The 12,910-nt window shown below is 40.0% G+C and overlaps 1 protein-coding gene across 2 annotated transcripts in view; it reads left to right on the top strand.

Annotated features, from left to right (window-relative positions):
- rerg (RAS-like, estrogen-regulated, growth inhibitor) overlaps positions 1–12,382 on the top strand; it is a 64,927-nt gene extending 52,545 nt beyond the window's left edge. For both annotated transcript variants that reach the window (XM_059987591.1, XM_059987592.1), the window contains exons 4-5: positions 1,617–1,690; positions 10,301–12,382. In XM_059987591.1, the coding sequence (XP_059843574.1) occupies positions 1,617–1,690; positions 10,301–10,708 (482 nt within the window). In that variant the 3' untranslated portion in view covers positions 10,709–12,382. The remainder of the gene's footprint in view (positions 1–1,616; positions 1,691–10,300) is intronic.
- Positions 12,383–12,910: the final 528 nt, after the last annotated feature.

Raw genomic sequence — 12,910 nt, 5'->3', positions numbered from 1 at the left:
TGAGAGGGATAATAAATTATGGTGGAGTGGTGGAACAGACTTGATGGGCTGAATGGCCTAATTCTGCTCTTATGCCTTATGTTCTTTTAAATAACGTGACCCCCTACCCCACCTTAAACTATCTGACATGAGTCTATCAGAGAACTTAAAGGTAATTGTTTGAAAATGATATAAATTTTAGACCAATAACGTTAATGAAAAATGTTTTGATGAGTCAATTGCCCACTGTGAATTGCTTCTTGGGTAAAAGGATGTTGGTTTTGAAGGAGTGTGGGGAGAAGAGGCAGGGCAAATTAGTGTGGGAATGGGCATTGCTGAATGAGTCAGTAGTCTCACTGTGTCATGGAGTGATGCATTATGGAAACAGGTTCTTCCATCTAACCAGTGAATATCTATTTATACTAATTGTATGCAATCCTGTTTTATTCTCCCCTGCTGTCACTGACCTACACACTAGGGGCAGTATCCAGTAGTCAATTAACCTACCAGCCCGCAATTTGGGACTCGATAAATTCTTTCTTGGTAAGGAAATATGGAAATGTGGAAAACATTTACCCAAAGCTCTCACAGCATCCAAACCTCAATGTGAAGCCACCCTATGCTGCCTCCTAACCTGGCATGGGATTCTTCAGGAAGTCTGGAATATAAGTGGAGGCATTGACTGCAAATTTCCCAATTGATGTGCATGGTGAACTGCAGACATGCAGATTGGACATGCTGTCAGATATGGGCCGAGGTGGGGCTCGGGATAACATTGGGAACATCGGGATTTCAACTGCCGTTTCTCCACAAGTTCCAGGGCAACATTTTTTTTCTTACTTTTAAATCAAAATGAGCTAAAGTCATAATAAAAATTATTTATAAGAATAAAGAATAAGAATGCCTTTTTGTTTTTACATTCATAGACAATGTGTTAAATAATGTTCTGTTACATCGTGTTCTAGTAGAACTCTTGGAGCTGTACAGTACTGTAGCAATTGAGGGGCCTCCTCATCCAACCCGGCTCCTCCATGTCCAGTAGTGGAAGAACCCTATACTGTGGTCCTTCTCCACTGAGTCCTTGTGCTGGCTGCACCTAGCTTTATTACATCCTTCAGCACATTCTCCAGTTGGCAGCATTCCTCTGTGGACATCTCGATATGCTGGCAGACCAACAAATTTCACGCAGACCAAAGGGCGTCTTTCACTGACAGATGCTCTTTGGTTAACTGCTTGAGCAAGTGCCCATGAGCAGAACAAACTGCTTGGAGAGTTACACATAGTAGCAGGATTTCAATTTGCAGAGCTGCCACATTTTAATGAGTGTGTCAGCACTGTTTCAGTAGAAGCGGTTTGAATTTGGAGAGAAACCGTGCAAGTTTACCCAATCCTTCTAAATTAAAAATTAAAAGTTTTGCACAATTTGACCCCAACTTTATAAGCAATAGTTTTGAAATTACCTGTTTGGAAGACTCTTCAAATATCTCAACAGATTGGATTAAAAGTTTGTTTCTGAGTGATTTTTTTGGGAAATGACAGCTGTCTGCATTTGAAATCAATTTCTATGCATTATTGTCAAACTGAAGCTGGGTGTCTCCCAGCACTAATCGATTTTTTTATTGTATTCAAATTTCCAGAGTCAACCTATCGCCACCAAGCAACCATTGATGATGAAGCAGTATCCATGGAAATCTTAGATACTGCTGGGCAGGTGAGTTGATGCAATGCCCGGGCTCCAAGATAATCTTTAATCAATTGTTCTGGTTAATTGGGACACATTGGGTCCAGTACATTTTGGCCCAATTAAGCAGCTGCTCCAATTAGTTGAAATTGGCTAATTTTTATGGAAATAGTTAGAAAGGATAAAAATTATAAACTGCCATCTAACTGAGTAACAAATTATGTATTTAAGTGAAATACAAAATAAGTTAGAACACTACTAAATGCTACTACAATACTATAAAACTGTATAGTTCCTAATAGTTATTGATGGAGGAATTCATTCAGTGTATGCTGACGTGTTCTTTTGATTAACTGTACATGAGCATAATCAGTGCAGACACCTAGTGCAGATAACGGATTGCCTTTAAAAGGTGCTTTTAAGGATTGCATCCTCCAAATCTTCATTTTAGTTGGAACATTCAAGATGGCTCTTAATAACTTCAAATTACTTGTAGGTCCAAACTTGTTGAAGTAGTGAAGTTGTTTCATTTTCACTCCTGGCCATTTCTGACATTTCCAAAAATGAACTTTTGAAACTACAGTGAGCAAAACTGAATTGTCTTACTTTTTAGTGACAAAAATCACTGTTTTTGAACACAAACACGCAAGTGACGCTATTTCAAAACTGTTCACTTTAAGCACAGTGCAGTGTCTACCAGCCATATGACCTGCATGCGACTGACGCTAGTTAGAAGATGTTTGACAGCAGTCTTCTGTCCCAGTTAAGTGGTATAGTGCCAAAATAACTGAAGAGAAATCCGGCTATTTTCTTGATTTGATTTCTTTCTTTAAGAGTTGCACCAAATAACCAGCTGCCCCAATTAATGAGAATCCACTGTGTTTACCATCTTGATGACTTTGTCTTGTCCTTTATCCTTTCCGCATGCATGCTTGAAAATGTACCAGAAAAAGGTATGGGAGATACAAAGCTTTTTGTAATGTTCTGTTAGTTATTTGTTTTAAAATTGGCACATATTCTTAATTCTGTGCTGAACTGAGCCTCACACACACACCGTCTTAGAGGTATTAAAAATGAAATGGAGGCAAAGAGATTTAGAGAGATAATTTCAGAGTCTAGAGTGCCGAAGGATGAAGATTGCCGCTGGTAGGAAAGAAGAGGGGGAGGAACTGAATTGAAGTGTTTACATGGAGGAAGCTAGAGATAAGTTTAGGATGAATAAGAAGGGATCTTAACACTAGGTTGAGAACTGGTGGACCAGGGAACGTAGTTTTAATGAGTACAAGTTGATTGGGATTGCGAGTTAAGAGAAGCCCCAAACAGAGTTGAAATGAGTTCAAGACAATGTAATGTGAAGTGAGGGTCTGACCAGAGGAACCCTGAAATCGAGACATTGTAGATGCTGCATTTGGAAGAAAATAAAACCCAAAATGTTGGAGGAATTCATTGGGTCAGGCAGCATCTGTAGAGGGAAATGGACAGCTGACATTTCAGGACGAGGCCCTTCATCTGGACTGAACGTAGTAGGGTGATAGTATAAAGCTGACAAATAATGGGTGATAGCAGTTGAGGGGTGAATCCGGATGAAGAGACAAGATAGGCAGGTGGAAGAGGGAAGAATGGAAATAGTGACAGAGGCTGGAAGAAGATCATTGATGTTTTTGAAGCATGGCTGAGAGTTTCTGGATTGCCTGGACTGAGATATAGATTTTAATATTGATTTTCGTTTTTGTTTTGTAAAGACACTTGAGCTCAGGAGAATTATCAGAGGCCTTGTGGATACTATTGTAATGCATTATTAACAATTACATGCTGAGAATCTGTGCACTCTTATATAATAAGCTAATTCCTCTTTTTCCTTTCATCCCATGATTATTAACGTTCAGTAGTAATCTGCCTGGAAAGTGAGAATATTCCTATAAAGAATGGGATCGCTATCAGCCTGTATCAAGTGCACATTATTTATTTACTGTCCATACTGACACCAAGCCAGACGTGTGATGAACAATGAAGCATTTTGTGTTTAGTAACCTCAAGACAAATTCAGTTAACATATTGATCTTCCATTATGAGACAGTAAACTACCTGCTTTAACATTTAAGAATGTATCAGAAGTAGTGTGGTATATTGGCAGTGGGCTCACCGGGTTCAGGAATGAACATTTAAAAGCTGGGAAGTTCAGAAATGTAAAGCTGGATTTATGCTTAGATATTTTCTCTCCCCCCTCCCCACTTCCTCACCTTTTTAATCTGGCAAATCCCCCTTCCTTTGCAGTACTGAAGAAGGGTCTCGGCCCAAAACGTCAACTGTTTATTCATTTCCATAGATGCTGCCTGACCTGCTGATTTCCTCCAGCAATCTTTGTGTGTTGCTTTGGATTTCCAGCATTTGCAGACTTCCTCGTGTTTATGATTTTCTCTTTGATGCTATTGAATAACTATTGTGATTTCCCATGTATGTTTTTGGATGTAAGTAATAACCGGTGTCATAATTGGGCACTGCAACCTCGACACTATGATATCTTGGCAGCATTTCCTGTACAAAGTGTTGCCAGGTTTTAATTACTGTCCACACCATGTTTTGGTGAGTAACTTTGCTTTTCCTTCTTTTGGAAGTAAATGATAGGTCCTGTTATTGAAGTAACAATTCTAAAGAGCTCATTTTCAGTTCTTATGTTTGTCTCCTGGGAACTGGCTTGATGAAATTGGGAGCCTGATTATACTGATTTGGTTAGGAATTTAATTACAGCTCTGTGTAATGCTGTATACAAGTCTGTAAACTTGTTTTCCAGTTCCAGTTAAACTGCAGTCCTTCGGCATTCAAGAACAAGGAGAACTTTTACATTGGTTTCAACGCACACACACAAAAATAATGTTAATTTCAAATAACCATCCAAATATTTTGCCTGTGAAGATACAAGCTTACACCAGTGTTTGCTCTGAGGTGTATGCGAGTGCACACTCATCTTTTGCTCCTAGTGCACAAATGAATTTAAACTGTGTTCAAAAGGTTGTCACCCTCTACCTCACTGTATGCTATATTTCACGATTGCACACAGTCACATTTCCTTTTCTGGTTTCTGATGCAGACCTTGTTGACAATGTGGAGTTTGCGATGATTTGTCTGCAGATTTTAGAGCTGCATTATTTATACTATTTTTGTTGAAGAAGTGATTCAGTGTGTGCATGTTGTTGTCACTGGGCAAAAAATTGCACAATGCAAGAGTTTTGCTTACATGGTCATTACAAATTAGAGGGAACATTGGCTTACCCTACAAGAATTGATCCATGGTACCATAGAACATAGAATAATAGGGAACAGAAACATGTCCTTTAGCCCACAATGTTGTGATAAGCTAATTAAATGTCTAATGTACTAATCCCTTCTCCCTATTCTACCCATGGTACCATGGATATATGTAAGCCTATATCCTTGCATTTGCTACACTTTCATGTGCCTCTCAAATACCTCTATCATATTTGCCTCCTCTACCACCCCTGGGAACACATTCCAGGCAACCACCACTCTCTTGGACTGCACATCTCCTTTGAACTTTTCCTTTTTCACCATAGATACACGCCCTCCAGCATCAGATGTTTCAGCCTTGGGGAAAAGATACCTGCTGTCTTCTCTCTGTGCCTCTCTTAATCATATAAACTCTTACCAGATCTCTCCTGGGTTTCCACTGAGCGGAGGCTGTGCCTTCTCCTGTCAGCAAAGGACTGTGGTGGCCTGAGTTTTAAGCCAACATCACTTGCTACTACCAGCTTGCACTGTAAAGAGCATACTGCTTGTCATTCCATAGAACCATAGAACATTACAGCACAGAAACAGGCCTTTTGGCCCTTCTTGGCTATGCCAAACAGTTTTTCTGCCTAGTCCCACTGACCCGCACCTGGCCCATATCCCTCCATACACCTCTCATTCATGTACCTGCCCAAGTTTTTCTTAAATGTTAAAAGTGAGCCCGCATTTACAACTTCATCTGGCAGCTCATTCCACACTCCCACCACTCTCTGTGTGAAGAAGGCCCCCCCCCAATGTTCCCTTTAAACTTTTCCCCCTTCACCCTAAACTCTGTCCTCTGTTTTTTTTTCTCCCCTAGCCTTGGTGGAAAAAGCCTGCTTGCATTCACTCTATCTATACCCGTCATAATTTTATATACCTCTATCAAGTCTCCCCTCATTCTTCTCTGCTCCAGGGAATAAAGTCCTAACATATTCAACCTTTCTCTGTAACTCAGTTTCTCAAGTCCCGGCAACATCCTTGTAAACCTTTTCTGCACTCTCTCAACCTTATTAATATCCTTCCTGTAATTCGGTGACCAAAACTGTACACAGTACTCGAAATTCGGCTTCACCAATGCCTTATACAACCTCACCATAACATTCCAACTCTTATACTCAATACTTTGATTTATAAAGGCCAATGTACCAAAAGCTCTCTTTACAACCCTATCTACCTGTGATGCCACTTTTAGGGGATTTTGTATCTGTGTTCCTAGATCCCTGACCTTATATTTGTCATGACACAGGAGTAAGCCATTTGACCCTACAGGCCCATGCCAACTTCTGGGGAGCAAAGCCATCAATCTCACTGCTTCTCTCTATCCACAGAAATCAGTGTTTCTGAATGTTTGGCTGCCTGCTGGTGAAAAGTCCATTTCCTCAGCAGTCTTCCCATAGAGCTTTGAGCCTCTCTTCTCTGTGTAACACTGTGAAGTGTAACATGAACGTTTAACATAAAGCTGCTGCTTGCTGAAATCCCAGCGCAGCTCTCAAAATCAGGTTTGGCTCAGCTATCTTGAAGAACAAATGCAGGCTACACTCGTGCTTTCCGAATGAAATGAAATACTCTCAACCTTGTTATCTTTAGAGCCGGCTGACATCCTTATATTCCTATACATACAGAGACTTCCAGTTTGGAGAGTATTCAAGTTCTGTCTTATTACAACAGAAATATCGTTTTAATAGCGATTGTTAAAAAAGCACAAACAAGGAACTAGACTGTGCAAGGAACATACTTTATCGTTCAGACATGCCTCTCACACCACAGGATTTCATCCAGTTTAACTGCCTACCTAAGCCCAGTGTGATCTACCTAATAGTTTTTTGCCTCGGTTTTGAGAAATTTCTCTTAGCTCCCCAGGCCCCTTTTATTTGCTTTCCTGAGAAGGGCACTGCAGTTTTCTTTTAGTTTAAGGGGAGATGAGTAATTGTAGCTGCTGGTTTGTTTTTATCTCTTTCTTTTGAAGTTGATTTGTATTCTCTGTGCTCAGTAGGGGATGGCACCACGAGGAAAGACAGAAGAATGAAAGCTTTGCCTTAGTACAACATGCTTCACATTTTTTATGATGCCCCAATGCACTTTGCAGCCTGCTTGTGTTTGAAGTGTAGCCACTGTGCACAGGGAAGTCAAACGAGCAATGAGATGATGACTAGATTATCTAGTTTTAAGCATCATTGAAGGATGCACATTGGCCAAGGTGCTGGAAAAAGAATTTTGTTGCTCATATGTAAGTAATTCTAAGCGGCTGCTCTGTGGGACCAGCAAAACTGCCCATTTGGCTTTGAATTCTACTCCTCTTCAAATCTTAGTTATAAAGGTTATACAGTCTAAAAAGGAGCAACCTAATTGTTACTTATTTACTGCCCATTACGCCACTGGCATTTAGGGCAGCAATGAAGGTCCTCCATCTCTGGCGGTGTTCATGGCTTTCTTCATCATGTCAGTAGCTTCCTCTTGGTTTTCTCTACTGTCAGTCACTCAAATCCTGAATAGACACTCAGGAATACTGTCGCACTCAGATGTAGAAGGATTCTTTGTTGCTGCTTCCATAACAATTTTGTTGCTAGCCCTGAGCTGAATCCTTGAACCTGGAAGACCCGTGAACTGCTCTTTGCCTGGCCTCTACTCTTTGACCTGTCTGGTATGGGTGACCCAACCGAGGGTCAAAGTATAAAACCCTGACTCTGGCCAACATAGCTCTCCAGGTCATTGAGGCACGCAAGCCTCCAAACCCAATGACAAGATTGTGGTCCTCTTGGAGAAACTTAACTGTTGCTGTGTCTAAATTCTAGGTTATCCCTCTTCAGACGACCATAGCATTTCAAGAAGGTATCTCCTTGGCATTTACGGAGAGGTAACAAATGCTGTGCTTGCAGCCCATAATTGTTAATATTCCCGTCTCTATAATATAGGTTTGTTTTTGTGCTGAGAATGTTCAGCAGGATGGGTAACATGTTTGGCATTGTTCATCACTTTCTACGTGAACTGTGCTTCAAGCCTCTCTTTGATTGGATGTGGAAGGAGCATAATCTGAAAATTAGAACTGCATCATTTATAAAATATGGATTTGGCGGTCTCAAAAATACTTTGGATTCTGTGCTGTTTAAATTTCTAAGGCTGGAATTACCAAATTTTTGTCAGGTGATTTAGTATCAAAGACTGTAGAGGAAAGGTGAATTGAATTATAATTTAATATTCTCAAGGAGTTGAAAGCCCTACCTGTTCCATAGTTGTCATCAGTGCTCTTAGCTAACTGCATTTGGTATGAAAGCTTCTTATTCCCCCTTTCCCATAACATGATTGGAAAAGTATTCTCGTGGTGTACGGGAATTAGAATTAGAAATGCAATCTAATGTATTTCCTAAGACACTAATGGGCCAGTAATTCAAAAGTCTTTGAGAAAGTTTCTGCCTGCAAGTATTTATTAATACATTTGTTGTAGTCGAAAAGCTTTTTGTTTAATTGGAGATGGACATAGCGATGCATACCATATAGGATACCTTACCAAAGCGATTTCCGTTTCAATTTATGAGTCAGCATTTTACCAGTCTTGCTCGCTAATGCCCTCCCCATCATTTGGCAGTGGTTTGCAGGTTTTAATGAATAATATGATTGGGTTTTTGTTTTCTCTGAATGTGTATCACCCATGGAAAATTTCTTTAGCGTGTCGCACCAGTCAGTCAGCCATTCTTGTCTGGCGCAGGGTGTCAGGATTGGTCTCGTTTCGGATTAACTGGGTCACAAGGGTCTTGACTTGACCCTTGTTTTTTTTTTTACGAGGCCGAGTGGCTAGCTCGATGCTCAACCCGGCACAGATGGAAAAACGTGCTCAGGGGTGGCCCGACTTGGATTTGAACTTGGAAGCCTTCGATCCGGAGTCCGGCGCTGATGCCATTGCGCCACCAGCCGGCCTCCCATAGAAATAAGAGCTAATAAATCAATGGTGAAGCTATATATAGAAACTTGGCTTACAATTCAGATTCTGCTTGGAGTAATACATTCTCCAGAGATCCTGTAATGGCTCTTCACCATTCATCTGCTCACGTTTCTGTTGTTTGGACTAGCGACTGAAATTTCTCTTTGGCTTAGCAGAGGTTCCTGCTTCAAAAATGGGACAGCATCAAAATATTTTCAACTGATCTGTTTTGATAGGTTTGTGGTCAGGAACTTCTTCTACATTATGCCTTTTGCTCCTGTAAGAGTTTAGTGAACAATGAACGTTTAAATGCTGTCAACCTCAAATGTCCTCTCAGCTCGTGTCTCTTTCATTGTTGCTTCTTGGCCATTGGGTTTAAACGGAAGTCATATTTCGGTCAATGTAGGTCAACCCTGCTCAAGTGATTTTTTTACCAGGCAGTTGCAAACCTATATTGAACCGAGTCTATGATAAATTCTTACTGGAAAATTACCCCTTTTTACCCTTTTCCAAAGTGATTACAGCATCACATTAATACAAGATTACCATACTTCACAATACATGCTATTTATAATTTCAAGTATTAACATGGTCATTCGAACCCCTGTGAAAATTCTCCTTCAGGCTTGATTGACTAGCTAATGCACTTTCTGGAAGGAAGTTCCAGAGATACATTACAATAAAATTCCATAAATCCTGCAGGCACAGGTCTTGGGTGGCACTGGTAGGCAGATTATAAGGACTATTGGATATCATTCAATAATTAATGCCCCATAGTACGCAGTAGCATAATCATTCCAATAAACCCATTTAGGTCAAAGGGACCATAAGAAACATTAGAGTTGTAGGAGCTATGTATCAGTAATCTATCTGCTTTGTACTCCGTGTTATGGGGTTTATTATGGTAATTAGTCACATGAGTGGGGGTGTGGTAGAATCAAAGGGAATAAGTTACGTATTCTTGCTTATTTTGTGGCAGTTTGTGGCTTGGGACCGACGGAGGTCATACCTTTGCTGACCGCAATATCACTTATTGCTAATAAAGGATCGAACAAAGGATTCAACTCTTGGGAACAATCATTTTATTGGAGCTGAGGCTGCATCATGCAAGTATAACAACTCTATGGTGGTCCCAGGCTAGCAGCAATTGTTTTGATTCTGGATTAGGTTTGCTGCTCAATAGCCCTACTCAGGTTCATAGGACAGGGGAACAGGTTCCCAGTGAACCAACTGCTGAACTATCCAGATCTCTGAATAATCAGATAACATTTTGCTTTGATTATCAGCAGGAATTGGTCACCAATTCTTAAACCAAGTGATGTGTCTCTGGAGTAGAATTTGATTATTAGATGATAGCTTTGTTTTATTTCTATATCTGAAGACGGTAATAATCTCTGTCTCCCAACATGAAAAGTATGTGACATATTATTTTTCAGGAAGATGCCATTCAGAGGGAAAGTCACATGCGCTGGGCAGAGGGCTTTGTCTTGGTTTACGACATCACGGATCGAATCAGTTTTGAAGAAGTGATTTCATTAAAAAATTTTCTGGATGAAATCAAGAAGCCCAAAAATGTGACACTGATTCTCGTGGGCAACAAAGCTGACCTGGACCATTCCAGACAGGTCACCACAGAAGAAGGGGAGAAGATGGCGACGGAAATGGCCTGTGCTTTCTATGAGTGCTCAGCTTGCACCGGGGAAGGTAACATCAATGAAGCCTTCTATGAACTGTGCAGGGAAGTAAGACGCCGCAAGATGATCCAAGGCAAGACGAGGCGGAGAAGCTCCACAACCCATGTCAAGCAGGCCATCAACAAAATGCTGACCAAGATTAGTAGCTAAGCTAGTGCTGGAAAGAAACCTGTTTAAATACGGAAGAATACTTAGAATCATATCATATAAAATAGGAAATAAGCAGTTAAGGGTGTTAGCTTTCCAAGTAGCTTATATTCTGTCAAATAGGCAAAGCCAAGCATTCATCTGACAGAAAAAAATTGATGTTCTATAATATTATATACCACATTGAATTGTGTGTGTCTGGCTAATAACCCTTACTGTATACAGGTTTACTAATAAAGATGAAATGGGATGAAGTGAGGGGGAAAGAAATTACTTAAGGTTTTTATATCTCACTATGGGTGTTCTCATTTTGGGTTTGACTAAGGTTTCCAGTTCCATTAGAATTAAAAGTTTAAGCAATGTAACGCACAGAATAGTGGTCTGCAAATAGCAACCACTCTTAATCAACAATCAAGATCTTGTCTTTTATTACAGTAGCTCAGCTGGTTATGTTAATGGCAAGTCTACAGATCAGGTTGGCCTCGAGTCCATTCCCAATGTCCTGAACTGAGAGTAGTTGGTAGCAACCTCTGGGATAGGGGAGTGAGAATATTTCTTTGGTCCTCATTCCCGGTTACTCAGTAGCAACCCTTGCTAGGTGTGTGAATGTTTTCTCGATTTGATGACAGGTTTGCATCCGCTTGCACTGCTTTCAATTCATCTCCCCACCCACGATAGTCAAGTTGACCACTTAGCTCCTCATCACTTTTATTAAAGGTGGGCAAAACGAAAGGGCCAACTCCTCCCAAGGAATTGGTGCCTCATCTTCTAGCCAGGACCTCACAGGGCAGGGAGAGAACTGGGAAAAAGAAAAGTCTTCATTGTACATTGATGTAATGCCTGTTAATAAATGAACAGAGGAAAGACTTTTAAATTGTAAATATATGTGAGCTGTTTTCAAATCTTCAAATAACATTGGATCTCTTTATTGAGAACAATGTTAGTTAATGGGATCCTGCAGTACCGCTGTCTGTTTATGATAGATGCTGCTGATTAGGCAATTCGTGCTTTGCTTGGAAAAGTTTTCAGACCTTTTAAACGGAATCAGTGGTTATTAATAGTAAGTCCATGCTTGATTATCTCATGTTGGTTGTTTACACAGCACTTTGTACAATCAATATAGGTATGGTGTTTTTCATTAGTTGATGTTGTGGTCTGTCGAGCTTTCAATGATATTCATTAGATAATTTAATCAGTTATTAATGTAGCAAGCAACTTCAAAACACGTAGAAGGATTTTATGTTCTGTGTAAAATTTTCAGTTTTATTTTCCCATGAGATGTTAATTTATTTGTTATTTCAAAAGTTAAATATTCCAAATAATTTCAGTAAAGGAAGTCCAGATGAATTAAATAAAGTAGAAAGATAATATTATGGTGAACTCTAACAGATTAGAAAATTAATACATCACAAATTAGCAGCCACTGTGTTAAATGGAAAAGTATGTAAAACGTTATTGAACTGATTTACCTCTGCGTGGTTAAAATTTGTCCTCATGTACAATGGACTGACTTCTCCGGAACATTCCAAGTTTTAAATACTGAACAAATGTACAAAAGATGCCTCCTCATATATTTACTGCCAGATTATTGTTGTAACTTGCTTTGTCATGTAAAATAAATCTTGAAATATTTGCTATTCTTCCAAATGTTTAATAAACTGCAAAAGCGTACACATATTTCAGTGTACCGATATGTCCCGACTTGACTGGTATGATGGATCTGATAGAAGAGGTGGGCACTATATTCTGTAGGTTGGTTGTACAATGCTGTCTGAGGGTAATTATACATGGTATTCACATTCCTATCTATGACATATCTTAGCAACACTGTTAAGATTGCAAATGAGAGTAAAAACTTTATTTTAATCCAGCTCAAGATGCTAGTGCACATATACCTTCAGAAAACACAAAACCCATTTCTGTCCATGGTGCACTGATAACGACATCAAAAAACCACCAATCTGATCGCTTGATCAGAACCAAATCTTTGTGAAGCAGTTGTAATTTGAGAAAGTTGTTTTGTTGTTCCTCTCGGTGCCTTGTGCTGCGTTGGACAGCAACCTTGCCTTTTCTTTAGTATTTTTCTCTTTTTTTTAACGAGGTCGAGTTGCTTGCTCGATGCTCAATCCAGCATGGATGGAAAGCGTGCAAGGAGCCAGCCGGATTCGAATCCAAGACACACTTGCCTGGAAGTATGGTGTGGAT

This window comes from Hypanus sabinus, chromosome 13, assembly GCF_030144855.1.
Source record: "Hypanus sabinus isolate sHypSab1 chromosome 13, sHypSab1.hap1, whole genome shotgun sequence".
NCBI lineage: Eukaryota > Metazoa > Chordata > Chondrichthyes > Myliobatiformes > Dasyatidae > Hypanus > Hypanus sabinus.
The sequence above is the reverse complement of the archived record's forward strand: the minus strand, read 5'-3'. Positions and strand labels throughout refer to the sequence as shown.